The following is a 12,976-nucleotide window of genomic DNA, read 5'->3' as shown; positions in this document are numbered from 1 at the left end:
TGAGATGTTTGAAAGATTACAGGCGGTACTGCAAATTTTGGTATCGATCCAATACCAAGTAAATAAAGGGCTAGTATTGTCGATACCAAGATCAGTATATGCTGATTTATGAGAATAATCATCATCAGATTGCAAATTCTTAAACACATTTTAATGACACTGTGATCACTATCATTGTTATTTTACACAAATATTAGTAAACACAATAAACCAACAATTCCGTGTTTCATGGGGTTTTTGCAGATGGGCTATAGGCTATAAATAAAATAGACTTGACAGTCAGTCAGACATTTTTTTATAATGTTTGAGGTATAGTTTTTCATAAAAAACTGCAGTAATTTAAGACAGTTCTGAGCTCAGTTACACAGCGATAAAAAGAAACACAAAAAATGGCAAGAAGCTGTTGTATTATTAACTGCAATAGCCGGTGTTGTGCCAAAAAGTCTGCCAAAAACTGATTGCTGGTATTTAAATTGCTATGAGTAACTTGTTGGGCTATAATATGTGAAACATATGTCAAATGCATCCCTCATGGATGACATGAAGTCATCTCTCCATCTCTCTCTGCTGCTCTCCTGTCTCCTGTCACAGACTTCTCCACTTTAGATGATAAATCAGCCTGGTGCAACATGTAAGGATTGGCACAATTTGTTAAGATTTTGAGGAGTTTGAGAAACTAACCTAAAGCATAAAATAAAATTTACTATCAGTAACTTCATAGCACCCGCCCAGCAGTATATAAACTCCATCATGCTAGCTAGTACGCAGTACCAGTTATTCTAAGCGCCTGTAAAAAGTCAGCACAACGAAAACAAACTACAACTAAACTTGGTTTATATCTGACACAGACAGCAGGTCATAACTTCTTGCCTGAAGTTCAGTTCCTCTGCCACTATGACCGGCGGCCGCCTCGGTCTCTCCTCCTCTTGCCTCCCCTTTCCCTTATCCACCTGCTGGCCTCCACCACTTGCTGATGTTGCTAAATCTGTGGAAGCTATGCCATAGCTACCGCCAAACAATTCAGTTATTTTTTACACATTTGGCAGCGTCTGCCTGAAGGGCTTGTTTCTTTTTGGTCCTAATTTTTTCTGCACCTTCTTTCCTTTTTTTGTTCTCCATTTTCTTTAGTTCGTCTATAAGATTGCTAAACAAGGGGGAGGGTGCATCCGACCTCCTCGGCTGTAATCGGTCCAGCCCAGAGTCGATCATGACCAACTGGCCAATCCAACACCTTTCATTATTTATACCCTTCCAAAAAAAAAAAAAAAATCGATCGGCCCATAAAAACAAAAAATCGCCAGCGGCCCACCGGGCAAATGCCCGGTATGCCCGATGGCCAGTCCAGCTATGGTTCAGTGCAATACTGAACTCAGAGGATAGAAAGAAAGTATCGATCCTATCATGCTAGTGAACCACTACCAGCGTCGGTATTGATGTCATCGATATTTGGCTCGATCCGCCAACCTGTACCTTTCAGTGTGAAATCCTTTCTAAATTACATTCTGTTCAGTTTTTCCACATGAAGTTTTCATTTTCTAAACTTTAGTTTCATTGTAAGAATGGAGCCAGCTCGAGTAGGCAAATAACAAAGTCTCATACTCAATAACCCTGTTAGAGTCCTTGAACAGTTTTTTTTTTCTTCTTCGTGAGTGGTCTACATTCCCTTTCATAAGAAATTAAGGACATTGAACATTTATTTTAAAAGAATCTCCTCTACATGCAGGACTACAATGGTCTTTTTTGTTTATTTTGTTTTTTGCTCAGTTTTTTTTTCTAGTTACCGTCACTTTATTGTTTTCTTTTTATTTTGTTTCTTTACCGGCTGGGTACCATGGCAACCGTGGACGTACATCTACAAAAAATAATAAATAAATAAAAAGCCCCAGCAACGAATAGTGAACGAGTTCGTATATAAACAAACTATAGTTTACCCTGCTAAACATTACAGCCTGAAACAGAGAGAGTTTGAGAAGATAGCCACGCATAGAAGCAACTTAGGTTGGTTTATTACCGTTATGGCTGGTGCATTATTTATTTTACCTCGTGTAAATTCTTATTCATGCCAGTCTGGCTTTGAACTGTGCTTTTTCTCTCAGGTAAAGAGGATTCGTGAGTGGGAGGTAGCAGGGCCTGATGATGCAGAAGGCTGTTGCCCACGAGAAGCAGGATGAAGGTATGACCAGCAGCTCTGACACCTCTATATGGTCCAGTCCCTCCGGATCATACAGTAGCTCTGATGATCCACAATACACCTCTGTGTGTGAAGACAAAGCAGATGCCATCCCATCATTTCAGTGGCAAGGATCAAAGCGGTCTAGAAGACTTGTATTTGGTAGTTTTCATATCTCAAACATCTCAATATCTAAATATTTTATATACAATTCCCTCTACCATGAGTAAAGTGTTTGGGGGTGTCCTTCCTCTTCAGGTAATAAAGCTCATGGGGGCAGCATGCAAAAGACAAACCCTACTACAAACTGCTATATGGTTAGCTTGCCTCCAATCAGGTCCCTGGAGACTCCAAAGCCAAGCCTGAAGCGCATCAGGGAGCTTGAGAACAAGGTGTGGAGTCTGCAGCAGCAGCTGTGTGAGTCCAGGGCGGAGAACAAACTCCTGAAGAACGTGCAACATCGCCACATGGTGGCACTGCAGCACTTCCAAGACTCAGAGAACAGTATTGCACAGGTGGGTTTGTGGTTTCTGCCACTAGTCTCTCTTGCTTTTCAGATTCATGTTATCAATTAACTGTATGTGTACAAAATACTGCTATTTTTCCTCATCTTTCTCTTTATAGTGCCTGTATACGTCCCTCTCACAAATAACATCAGTGTTTCTGTTATTGTCATAATATTGACCATATCTGTTCACAGATTGAAACCAAGCACAAAAACGAGGCCAGAGCTCTTCAGCATCTGCTCCGTGAGACCCGCACCTGCCGTGACAACCTAGCAAGGCAGCTGAGGAGCACAGAAGACAAAATGTTGCACACAAGGGAAGCTCTCCAGCACCTGCAGCTGCTCAGCCAGGATCACAACCTGCTGGAGCGGGAGGAGCTCACCCTGAGGCTGGCCAAAGCCTCTGCTGAGCTGGAGGAGAAGGACAAGAAGATACTGGTACGAAGGAGCAGAGAGTAGAATGATGGTGGACGATATAGCATCCTAAAAAAATATGTTTTACATTAAACATTTGCTTCTTTATTGTCTCTTCACTCTATTCTAGGACATGGAGAAGAATTTTGAGTTGTGCCAAGCTTCATTCAAGCGGCAAATAGTCACAGAGCAAAGAAAGATGAAAGAGGCGAGAAAAATATCCATCCACCTGCAACAGCAAGTATATCAGCTCACCAGAGAACTAGCGGTAAGCTGAAAGAGATGTGTGTGGTCATTCTGAGGCACCTCCCCCTGTCGCCATATAAGTCTGGGAGAAGAAAAAGTGAAAAAGTCTTGATTAGAAAAATAGCCAATGATCAACTGTAGAAACACAAGGTCTTATGCTTGGGTGTTACTAGTTAAACTCACTTGTCATTTTTCAATAAATAAATATATATATAAAAAAATATGTAAACAATTTAAAGGCGCTGACTGATGATCGGTGTGCGGTATGTTTTTTACTCATACAGTACAGAGAGCGGGAAATGGGAAAACGTAACATTTACTCCCACCGATTCCAGAACGGGTCAAGCAATAGAGGTAAAAAAACAAAAAAAAAACAATCTGCCTTATCGCAGCTTGCTCATGCTTGATTGGCTGTCTGAGTGGTTTTGATTTTTAGGCAGGGAAAACAAGATGGTTCAAACAGATGGATTAGGCCTGCTCCCCATTGGCCCTGCAAGTCTTTTGGAGAATGAATATTCAGAGCATGTTCAGAGACTGGAGCAGCAGGAGAGCTCTGTGAACTGGGTATATGGTTCAGTTACTCAAAAACAGAACAACCTTCTCACATACCTGTCTTTTATCATTTTTAAATTATTTTATCAGCAAACCAATTTAAAATCTTTCTCTTGTTTCAGGGTCGTTACGGTCCAGCGCAGAAGTTTTCAGTTATAAAACGTCTAGAGAGAAAGGGTCCTGCTCATTTGTCTTTAAAAGAGAATCACCAAGACGATGCAAAGATATCTGCAAGTAAGTTACTCAATCCTAACAAAGTGACAATTCTCTAACAATATACAATCAAGAAACCAAACACTGTAAAAGGGGGGAAAAAAGAACGGTTGAAATCGTAGTAACAGAGGCATAAGTTGTTTTGGCATTTTGTCAGGTTATTCAGTATTTTTCAAATTGAAATATTTGCTTTCAGATTGCAGTGACATCAGGAGTTCAGACAACAGTCCAGAGCCTCTAAATGAAGAAGATTGTATCAAAGAAAAGGAGGAACCAGAACCCACACGGGCGCTCAATGGACCTGAATCCATAGTAAAACATCAGTTTTCAGACATCTGTTCAGATGAGAGCCCAGAAAATGAAAATAACGGAGAAGCCCCTCAGGTGCAGGAAGAGACGCGACAAACACAGCACGAAAGCACAATGGCCTTTACTTTAGAGAGGTGTCTGAATCGAGCAGCACCGAAGAGAAAAGAAAGCAGAATCCCCAGAATCAGAAGCAGCTACACCTTCAAACAGACCACAGAGAACCTGCACTGTGGAAGACCAGCATACAGCACTGAGGACTTGAGCCCACAGGAAAGCTCTGAGGTGGAGATCCTCAGTAGAATTCCTGAGCTTCATCTACCAGATGAGAAAACTGATGGAGGTGGAGCACACAGCTCTTAGACTGAATAAAGTGCAATTGAAAGGAAAGTGCAGGCTAGCTCATCATATGATTATTATGCAGCTACCATAGAGAAACTCCTTTCTGCATCATAACACACACAGTATGACTTTCTGAAACGTATTAACAGCCTGTAAACTAATGTTTTTCTACTCCAGACTCTTTATTTCAGTCGTTATTTCATTACAGTAATGTTTTACTGCCCAATTTGCTTTGGTTGGCTCATTCCCAGGTAAAGGTAAAATAACAAAACACATCTTTTTTTTTTTTCCTTCTTTTTAATAAAAATTAATTTCCACATTTCCATACCACTGTTTCAAAGCAATATACACACAATCAAATAACCACATAATTATAAAACAATGATAACAATGATAACACTTTTTATAGTAAACTTCTGCTGCAATTCGAGATCACCAAAATGCACTGCATTATTTTAACGTTCTTTGCTAGGAACAGCTGACTGAAAACGACAAAACAAAAACTGCAGCGTTCGTCATCAAAGGAAACTGTTGAACACAGGATTAGGAAACACTCTAGCTGACAGCATTCAGAGCCAGAGTAACTACTTTGTTGCAAACCACCAACCAGCATGTGATTCCTACTCCACCTGAAAAAGAAAAACAACAAAACAAACAGCTCATTGATGGAGCTTGACTCCAGGCGGAAAAGAACAGCACATATTGATACACTACATGCATCATATTGTATAAAATCTACATATTGCAGAATACCTGCACTGAAGTGAAATGAATTAGGTTTTATTATCAGTGGATAATAAAATCATCATGATTTCTATTAAACTATAAGCTATGTGTAATTTTGTTTGTTTGTTTTATTAATAATGAAGCTGTTATGGATTTACCATCCACTTGATTAGGTATACCTATTCAACTGCTCCTCAACACAATTATCTATTCAGCTAATCACATGGCAACAACTCCATGAATTTAGGCATGAAGCTACGTGAAACATGACATGCTAAAGTTCAAAATGGGAACCAGAATTGGAATGAAAGCTGATTTAAGTGTCTCTGAATGCGGCATGGTTAGTGTCAGATGTGTTGGTCTGAGTATTTCAGGGATCAAGCACACTATACCCATCTTTTAATGGCTGTTTCCAACAGAATAAAATGCCATGTCACAAATCATCTCAAACTTTTTTTAAACATGACAGTGAGTTCGCTGTACTCAAATGGCCTCCACGGTCACCAAATCTCAGCTCAATAGTGCAGCTTTGGAATGTGGTAGAACAGGAGAGTCACATCAAGGACGTGCAGCTTGTGTGCATTCAGTGTATACTACAGGCTATGCTATCTAACACAAACCTGCCACTCCTGTTGGGAAAGCCACGAGGCGCTCCACGGGAGCAATCCATCTACTTGGTACCACAGTCACTGGATCAGAGTAATACTTCCATATCAATGAAATCATCAGCGCAGCCTGACAAGAAAAAACAAAACAACAAAAACACAAAAACAGACATATACTGTCAATAACAGCAAATAAGCTGATTCAGCTACCAAAAAACGATTATCTGGAGGTTTTGGCCAGTGCTATAGACTCACAACTAAATTAAAATACATTCATGCTTCTACTCGAAAGCTCCACCTACCTGCAGTATGTAAAAAACAATGCTCACAACCCACTTCATTTTGGCTTGTTGAGCGGTTCTTGATTTGACTACAATAGACAAGAAATATGCAACTGTTAGTCTCAACATATTAATTTTTCTTTATTTTGTAGTGATACTGCCAGTTCCTTTAAATCAGACGGAACTGTCATTTTGTTTCACTTTATTATTTGACCATCCCATGTCCAGGGAACTGAAACCAGGATAAATTCCTTTTTTTAACCAGTCACAGGGTAACAGGGAAAGTATTAGTCCATTCTTTATATGGTCTTTGTTAATACCAACATTACACAAAGTAAATCTTTGCTTAAATGTAAACAGACAGCACTATTACTTTTTATTCAAGAATCAGGTGAAGACTAGAGTCAACACTTTGAGAATCACAAGACAGTGCGGTCAGAATAAAATCAAAATAGAGAAGAGCCTGGGTGTAATGCTGATTGTACAATAATTTAAAATTGACAATGTGCAGGTTTTGGAATAGGTCAGCAAAGAAACAGTCTTTAGCAGCCTTTGTATTGCTAAGTAAGTTATCACACAGAATAGACAGTGTTTCTTTACCAGATTGTCTGGGGTCAACCAACCAAAACAAGAGAGAATGAACAAGAGAGGTGAAGAGAAGAGGGCAGGCAGGTTGGAGTGGATGGAGACAAGTGTCAGGGGTGATATGTGACAGAAGGATAGCAACAAGAGTGAAAGGGAAGGTTCATAAGATGGGAGTAAGATCTGCTATGATGTATTGTTTGGAGAGGGTGGTGCTGACAAAAAGACGGGAGCTCAAGCTGGTGGTGGCAGAACTGAAGATGGGAGTGACCAAGATTGACAGGTCTGCAGTCTGGAGATATGGTTAGAGGCAAGCTAACATGGTTTAGACAAGGTTTTAGACATGTGCAGAGGAAGCTGAGTGGATATGCTGGATGAAATGATGTTTAATATGGAGTTGCCAGGCAGGATGAAAAGTGGAAGACCACAGAGAAGACTGATGGATTCAGTGAAGGAACACATGCAGAGGGTTGGTGTGACAGAAGTGGATGCTAATCCTGAGGCTATGGGGCCAAAAACAGTTACTTACCTCGAAAATCCCCCAAATATGTCTTCTGACTGATAATTTATAACATGTAAATCTACATTAATAGACATTCACATCTGTGGAAGACATAATATATGCCCTTTCAGAGTACCTACTACATATTTTCTGCTGTGTTCCATAAAGAAAAAGCAATTAGTTTTAACTTTTTAGAGCTCATCACTCTGTTGCAGTAAACTTCATTTTGAGGCTCCTGTCACACCATCTATCCTCTGAATGTCAGTAGGCACTTTTAAATCTCACCATGTGTTTTCAGCTTGTCTGTTGTCTTGTTGATTTTGCGCTCCAGTCTGGCATATCTAGCAAACTCATCCATCATGCTAATGGAGGACTGCTCCTTCTTCATCTCTTGGATTTCAGCCCTCATCTCACTCTCCTGCTCAGCATCTTTCTGCACCATCTTTGAGAGCTTGAAGAAGGGGGAAAAATACTATCACTGAGCAGCCTGGGCCTGATTGAAATTTTTTATAATTACAGTAGTAGTCCCTATTAGGCAGTCTAATCAGCACCTACGAATGTCAGTTTAACACTTTCCATGAGGATTTCCATGAGGCAACCTTTCGAGCTACAAACAATCTTTAGCCGTAAAGCTAAGCTGTAAACAGTTTCTTAACATTAAAGCAGGACATTTGGCGATAAAGGAGGAAAAGGAATCCCAGTTAAATGCAGCAACTACTGGATTCTCGGTGAAACCCCACCCTCTGGTTGTAGCTCTGCTATAACTGAGGAGGTACAGCAGCTATAAGTTAGCTTGACAGACGGCTAAGCTAGTCAACAACAATCCACCGTGTGTCCGACGAGGACACAGATAATAATATACCGGCATTCAAACAACTTTAACAACAACCATATATGCAAACAATAACTCCTACTCACGAAGGAAGATATGGTCGGCAGAAGGATTTTCATAAGATTGCAGAGAAAAACCGAGCCAAGCACCAGGAGCCATGCATAACCGGCCGCCATGTTTGTTTCCTTTCTCCTCCACTCAGCCTCCTCCTTGTTGCAGCTGTTGAGCGACTGGACTGCTCGGTGCACTGACTTTAATAATTATCCCACTAAAGACGGGACATGCTGTTAGTAATTACGACTCTCTTTAAACACTAAAATAATGTAACGTGCATATATATGGCGTCCTCTATAATAAATGACTGGATAGGAAAATGGGGGAAATGCAGGATCTATTTATTTATTTTTATATTCTTCTTTGTTTATGTAAACTATATCTCAAACTCACCATTTGCCATGCATTATTCAAACCCTACACGTACACACACAACTAATACACCCTGCGAGCAGGTTATAAGCGGTTATAAAGTTAGATAAGGCCTGGATTGACTGATTGGCACACTGTCCTGCCCACACAGGTGAAGATGTTGTGTTTCAAAAATATGCTGCCTCATCCTCAAAGCCAATCACAGGAAGCAGTGGGCGGGGGCTCTGTCTTCCTGGTAGGTTGGTAGGATAAGGGATAAAATATACCGAGAGGGGGATCCAATCCGGTTTGAGCTAGTTCTGGTACTGCTCGGACGTTTATGTTAAGTTACAGACTGCAGCTGGTGGAGGTGTAGGCAGAGGTAGCTGGGCTGACAAAACAACAACAAGTCCTCCTTTTGTTTGTGTAACTGTTAAAAGAAAGGCAGTGTTCCCTTTTTTTTTTTAAATTCCTGCCGTGCAACCTAAGCAACAATGGGAAGGAAGAAAGTAAGTGGAAAGAAAATGTGTGCTTTACGTTTGGGTCGGCATGATGCAGAAATAGCGTTTTAAGAAACTGTAGCAGTTGTTTTGTGGTGTTAATACACGTATGCAGGAGCAATGCAACACGCTACGGCGTGTCCATGTGCGTGCCGTGGAGTCCACCTTTTCCTGCGCTCAGGTCTGTCTTGTCTCACTCGGCTGATACAGGGAAGTGGCGCCTTTTTACTTAGCACTGCTTTTTTCGCTCTCTTCCCCCAGTCCAGTTTAAAGCTTCTGTTTTGTAAAATGTGTGCCCGGCTGAGTTTTAATAATCACCAACTGTGCGCTGAAACAAAGGGGTGTAACCACCGTCGAGGCGCACAGGTTGGCATTTCGAGGAAATTTCTTTCGTAATTGCCTCCTTATTAATTTATTTATTTACTTGTGCTCTGGGTTGCACGCGTGCCGTTTCAGGTACCAGCTTCGGTCACGTGTCGCGTTTTTTAGCCGCATTTGTGGCCAAATTTGGCGGAGATTTTGACCTCAGGCGAGTGTGCGCGCACTGGAAGGCTGGTGCGCGTCACTCCTGAGGTGTGCAGTCCCTTCTCCCCCTCTCTCTGGTTAGGCTCGTTAATGGCAGTTGATGGATCCTCGACAGCACAGCGACACATCTGGCCGTTTTGATGTCAAGCGGAGCTCTGTTAGTAATGGAGGATGGTCTTATTTTTTCAGTTTAGTCACGCTGGTGATATAAACAGTGACAGCAGGCGGGGCGAATCCACTCCTTATTTGTTGTGTCCACGGAGCTGCTGTTGCTCTGTGGGAAATAAACTGGCACCCGCCAGATCCTTTGAGTCAGCTCAAAAACGTGATCCTCCCCACGTACAGATTGCATAATTTCTTTGTGACTTGAAGGGAAGGAGAAGTGCCCATCCCCCCCACCATCCCCACCTCTTTGCGTTACACACCCACTTTAGCTCACTCATGAATGGTTGTTGGTTTTGGCTCATTATGTTTCTTCCCCCCTCACTCTCTTGTCTTTTTCAGGCTACCACTGATGCAGATGCAAGTGCAGAGGTTAGTATTTCCACTAATAAATTCAAAACTAATGCTGATACCCAGAATAAGATTGATGCTTCATAGCCAGCTCAGTGCATCCCAGTCTTAATCGGAGTTTTGAGACCGATCGTAAATTGGATGGGTTTTAAAGTGCAAGTTACATTGAGTTTGTGCAGCCCAAATTGTTCTTGTTTACCTGGTTTGTCTTAAATGAGTGCACAGGTAAAGAGTTTAGTGTTTCTAATACCCTAAAACAGTAAACTATTCGTTCAATTTATTTCATTTAGGGAAAAAAGGAAGGACAAAAAAATACTATACAGAATAAAGCAAATTACACTCTGATAATGCTCCACCTATGCTGATTCAGTATACATATTGAATAGGAGCAGGAAGAAGTGCACACTTGTTTAATTCCACCCCTTCTCCTTAAGTTGGCAATTAATATTTATCCAGCTTCCTTACTGATTACAAACCTAAATAATAGCAATATAGATATTGCTAATGCTAAATTTGCAGCATGAATCAAAACAAACTCCCATAATGCAAAGTTTCATCTTTGCTCCCTTAAAGGACAAATAATGAAGAGCATACAGAGTGCAATTATATCCACAGTGTGTCTTTGTCCCCTGTCCTGTAACCTCGAACCAGTCACGGCAGATGGCCCCACCCCTCCTTTAGCCTTTCTGTCGAGGTTTCTTCCTGTTAAAAGGGAGTTTTTCATTCCCACTGTCATCAAGTGCTTGGAAATTGGGGATTGTCTGATTGTTGGGGTTTTCTCTATTATTGCAACATCTTTACATTACAGTATAAAGAATCCTTAGGTGTCCTGTTGTGATTTGGTGGTATGTAAATAAAATGGCATGTCTGAAACACATGCTGGAAGTTCCTACTTCCCTTTGTGGGCTCATTGTGTCATTGTAGCACCTCTCATTGAGTAACATGTTTTGTTTTTTTTTTCCATCATAAATGCGTGGGGGGGCTTCTCTTCCGGAGTGCTTAACTGAATTAATGTGGCCTTCTGTGTTTTGTTTTGTTTTTCTTTGTTTTTTCTTCAGCCAAGGAGAAAGTCTCAGAGGTTATCAGAGGTAAGTCTACAAAGCTCAGCAACGGCCTTGACAGATTAATCTGTGGATTTTCTCATTGCTGTGTTTGTAATTTTGGAACATCATTGTGTGTTACAGAAAGAGACGCAACCAAAACCCCAGCCAGAAAAGACAAAGGTAAAAGCCAAATCTTACCATTGCACACGTCCGCTATAACCACATAAAATGCACAGCAGGTTCATGATGCTTGGTTTGTTAATGACACCACAGGCACCCCCCAAGACCAAAAAGGTGAAAGAGGCAACCAAGACAGAGGAGAAAAAAGAAGAACCTCAGGCAGAAAAGGAAGAGGTGCCAGCAGAAAATGGAGAGGCCAAAGCTGATGAGGTATTCTAAGTTTCCCTCTTTTGTGAGCGCCACGTGACATTTACACTGTCGCAAAACAGAACAAAATAAAAGTGTGTTTTCTCCGTTCTCCAGCAGGCCGCAGCCGCAGACGAAAAGGACGCCAAGGCTGAAGAGGAGGAGAAAGCAGCAGAGTAGTCGTGTTGCCACTGAACTAACTCGTCAATGCTCCCTGTACCTCCTTTGTTGTAAAATGCAGAGAATATTTTTATCTACTATTTTCTTAAGACAGCAGTGTTTTTAGGGATATGATTGCTTTTTTTAAGAATAGTATGGTTTCCATTCAGTATCACGGCTTCTGTGAAGGGAAAGTTTATTGTGTCCTTGTGATCTTTTTGTCTTGTGTTTAATTTCTTTGTCTTTTTTAAAGCCTGTTTACCCGAGACATTTCAGAGGTACCATTTTGGAACTTTGTAACCGGTTTTGGAAAATGCATCAAAATTCTGTGCTGGATGGGTAATCGTTTGACAGTTGTGTTCTATGTTAAGTAATGCCTTGCTCATGTTCATTATCATCACAGGAAGTCGTTGGGTTAATTTTTATGTTATTGTGTATTTGAGACCAATACGATTGATCCATGTTTTCTGCTTTGCTTTAAACTAAATGCATTAGAGTTGTACTTCTGACTTTTTTCCTATTGTGAAATCTGTTTGGTTTGGGGATTTCTCTACTAATGTAGTTTCCTCCTTTAAACAAAACAAGTTTCCTTTTGTTATAAATGGTATAAAATACCAATTAAAGTGAGGACTGATTTAACCATGCATTTCTCAGCCATTGTGTACTGTATTTGGCCAGAGGGATTTATCTTAAATGACCTATTTCAGATGTTTCTATTGTAAACCACTTAAATTATAGATATTAGAAATTCCTCAAACTAAAATGCCTAAGTTACTAATTGTTGCTTTTTCATTTTTTTTAGATTTCTCAGTTAATTTGATAAGAGAATCACTGAAGATCACTTTATAAAGATGGTGACATTTACACTGATCAGGAATAACATTATGACCACAGGTGAAGTAAATAACAGTGATTAAATCTCCATCATAGCACCTGATGGTGGGTGGGTTATATTAGGGAGCAAATTAACATCTTGTCCTCAAACTCGATGTGTTGGGGGCAGGAAAAATGGACGAGCGTAAGGATTTGAGCGAGTCTGTCAAAGGGCCATATTGTGATGGCTAGATGACTGGGTCAGTCGATCTCCAAAACTTCAGCTCTTGTGGGGCATTACTGGTCTGCAGTGGTCCATGGTGAACCAGCAACAGGGTCATGGGTGGTCATGGTTAATTGATCTGCGTGGTAAATG

The 12,976-nt window shown here is 40.8% G+C and overlaps 3 protein-coding genes across 4 annotated transcripts; 2 read left to right on the top strand and 1 right to left on the bottom strand.

Annotated features, from left to right (window-relative positions):
* The first annotated feature begins 1,799 nt into the window (after positions 1 to 1,799).
* Positions 1,800 to 4,796, top strand: LOC113036782 (lebercilin-like protein). Its single transcript, XM_026193262.1, has 9 exons — positions 1,800 to 1,998; positions 2,097 to 2,332; positions 2,429 to 2,685; positions 2,871 to 3,113; positions 3,220 to 3,357; positions 3,620 to 3,689; positions 3,772 to 3,899; positions 4,010 to 4,121; positions 4,297 to 4,796. The coding sequence occupies exons 2-9, from the start codon at positions 2,134 to 2,136 to the stop codon at positions 4,767 to 4,769; spliced, it is 1,620 nt and encodes a 539-aa protein (XP_026049047.1). The 5' UTR covers positions 1,800 to 1,998; positions 2,097 to 2,133; the 3' UTR covers positions 4,770 to 4,796.
* A 246-nt stretch (positions 4,797 to 5,042) lies between these two features.
* On the bottom strand, positions 5,043 to 8,796 carry get1 (guided entry of tail-anchored proteins factor 1). Of its 2 annotated transcripts, XM_026193274.1 has the most exons (6): positions 8,724 to 8,796; positions 8,363 to 8,544; positions 7,730 to 7,895; positions 6,382 to 6,449; positions 6,095 to 6,209; positions 5,043 to 5,377 (listed from the first exon to the last, which is right to left on the bottom strand). In XM_026193274.1, exons 2-6 carry the CDS (start codon positions 8,450 to 8,452, stop codon positions 5,304 to 5,306), a joined length of 513 nt encoding a protein of 170 aa, XP_026049059.1. In that variant the 5' UTR covers positions 8,453 to 8,544; positions 8,724 to 8,796; the 3' UTR covers positions 5,043 to 5,303. The 2 variants fall into 2 exon arrangements, with proteins under 2 accessions (XP_026049059.1, XP_026049058.1); XM_026193273.1 differs by having other exon boundaries at positions 8,363 to 8,789.
* Positions 8,797 to 8,981: 185 nt separating this feature from the next.
* Positions 8,982 to 12,433, top strand: LOC113036786 (non-histone chromosomal protein HMG-14A-like). Its single transcript, XM_026193275.1, has 6 exons — positions 8,982 to 9,190; positions 10,211 to 10,240; positions 11,278 to 11,307; positions 11,404 to 11,442; positions 11,536 to 11,652; positions 11,746 to 12,433. The coding sequence occupies exons 1-6, from the start codon at positions 9,176 to 9,178 to the stop codon at positions 11,806 to 11,808; spliced, it is 294 nt and encodes a 97-aa protein (XP_026049060.1). The 5' UTR covers positions 8,982 to 9,175; the 3' UTR covers positions 11,809 to 12,433.
* Positions 12,434 to 12,976: the final 543 nt, after the last annotated feature.

This window comes from Astatotilapia calliptera, chromosome 14, assembly GCF_900246225.1.
Source record: "Astatotilapia calliptera chromosome 14, fAstCal1.2, whole genome shotgun sequence".
Lineage (NCBI taxonomy): Eukaryota > Metazoa > Chordata > Actinopteri > Cichliformes > Cichlidae > Astatotilapia > Astatotilapia calliptera.
The sequence above is the reverse complement of the archived record's forward strand: the minus strand, read 5'-3'. Positions and strand labels throughout refer to the sequence as shown.

Coding starts and splice junctions, on each gene's coding strand:
- LOC113036782 (XM_026193262.1), top strand. CDS start 2,134: ATGATGCAGAAGGCTGTTGCCCACGAGAAGCAGGATGAAGGTATGACC. Junction 2,333..2,428: donor GTCTAGAAGACTTGTATTTG/GTAGTTTTCATA, acceptor CTTCCTCTTCAG/GTAATAAAGCTCATGGGGGC. Junction 3,114..3,219: donor AGAAGGACAAGAAGATACTG/GTACGAAGGAGC, acceptor ACTCTATTCTAG/GACATGGAGAAGAATTTTGA.
- get1 (XM_026193274.1), bottom strand. CDS start 8,452: ATGGCGGCCGGTTATGCATGGCTCCTGGTGCTTGGCTCGGTTTTTCTC. Junction 7,896..8,362: donor TGCCGACCATATCTTCCTTC/GTGAGTAGGAGT, acceptor CCCTTCTTCAAG/CTCTCAAAGATGGTGCAGAA. Junction 6,210..6,381: donor TTGTTTTTTACATACTGCAG/GTAGGTGGAGCT, acceptor TTTTCTTGTCAG/GCTGCGCTGATGATTTCATT.
- LOC113036786 (XM_026193275.1), top strand. Junction 10,241..11,277: donor ATGCAGATGCAAGTGCAGAG/GTTAGTATTTCC, acceptor TTTTTTCTTCAG/CCAAGGAGAAAGTCTCAGAG. Junction 11,653..11,745: donor GAGAGGCCAAAGCTGATGAG/GTATTCTAAGTT, acceptor TCCGTTCTCCAG/CAGGCCGCAGCCGCAGACGA.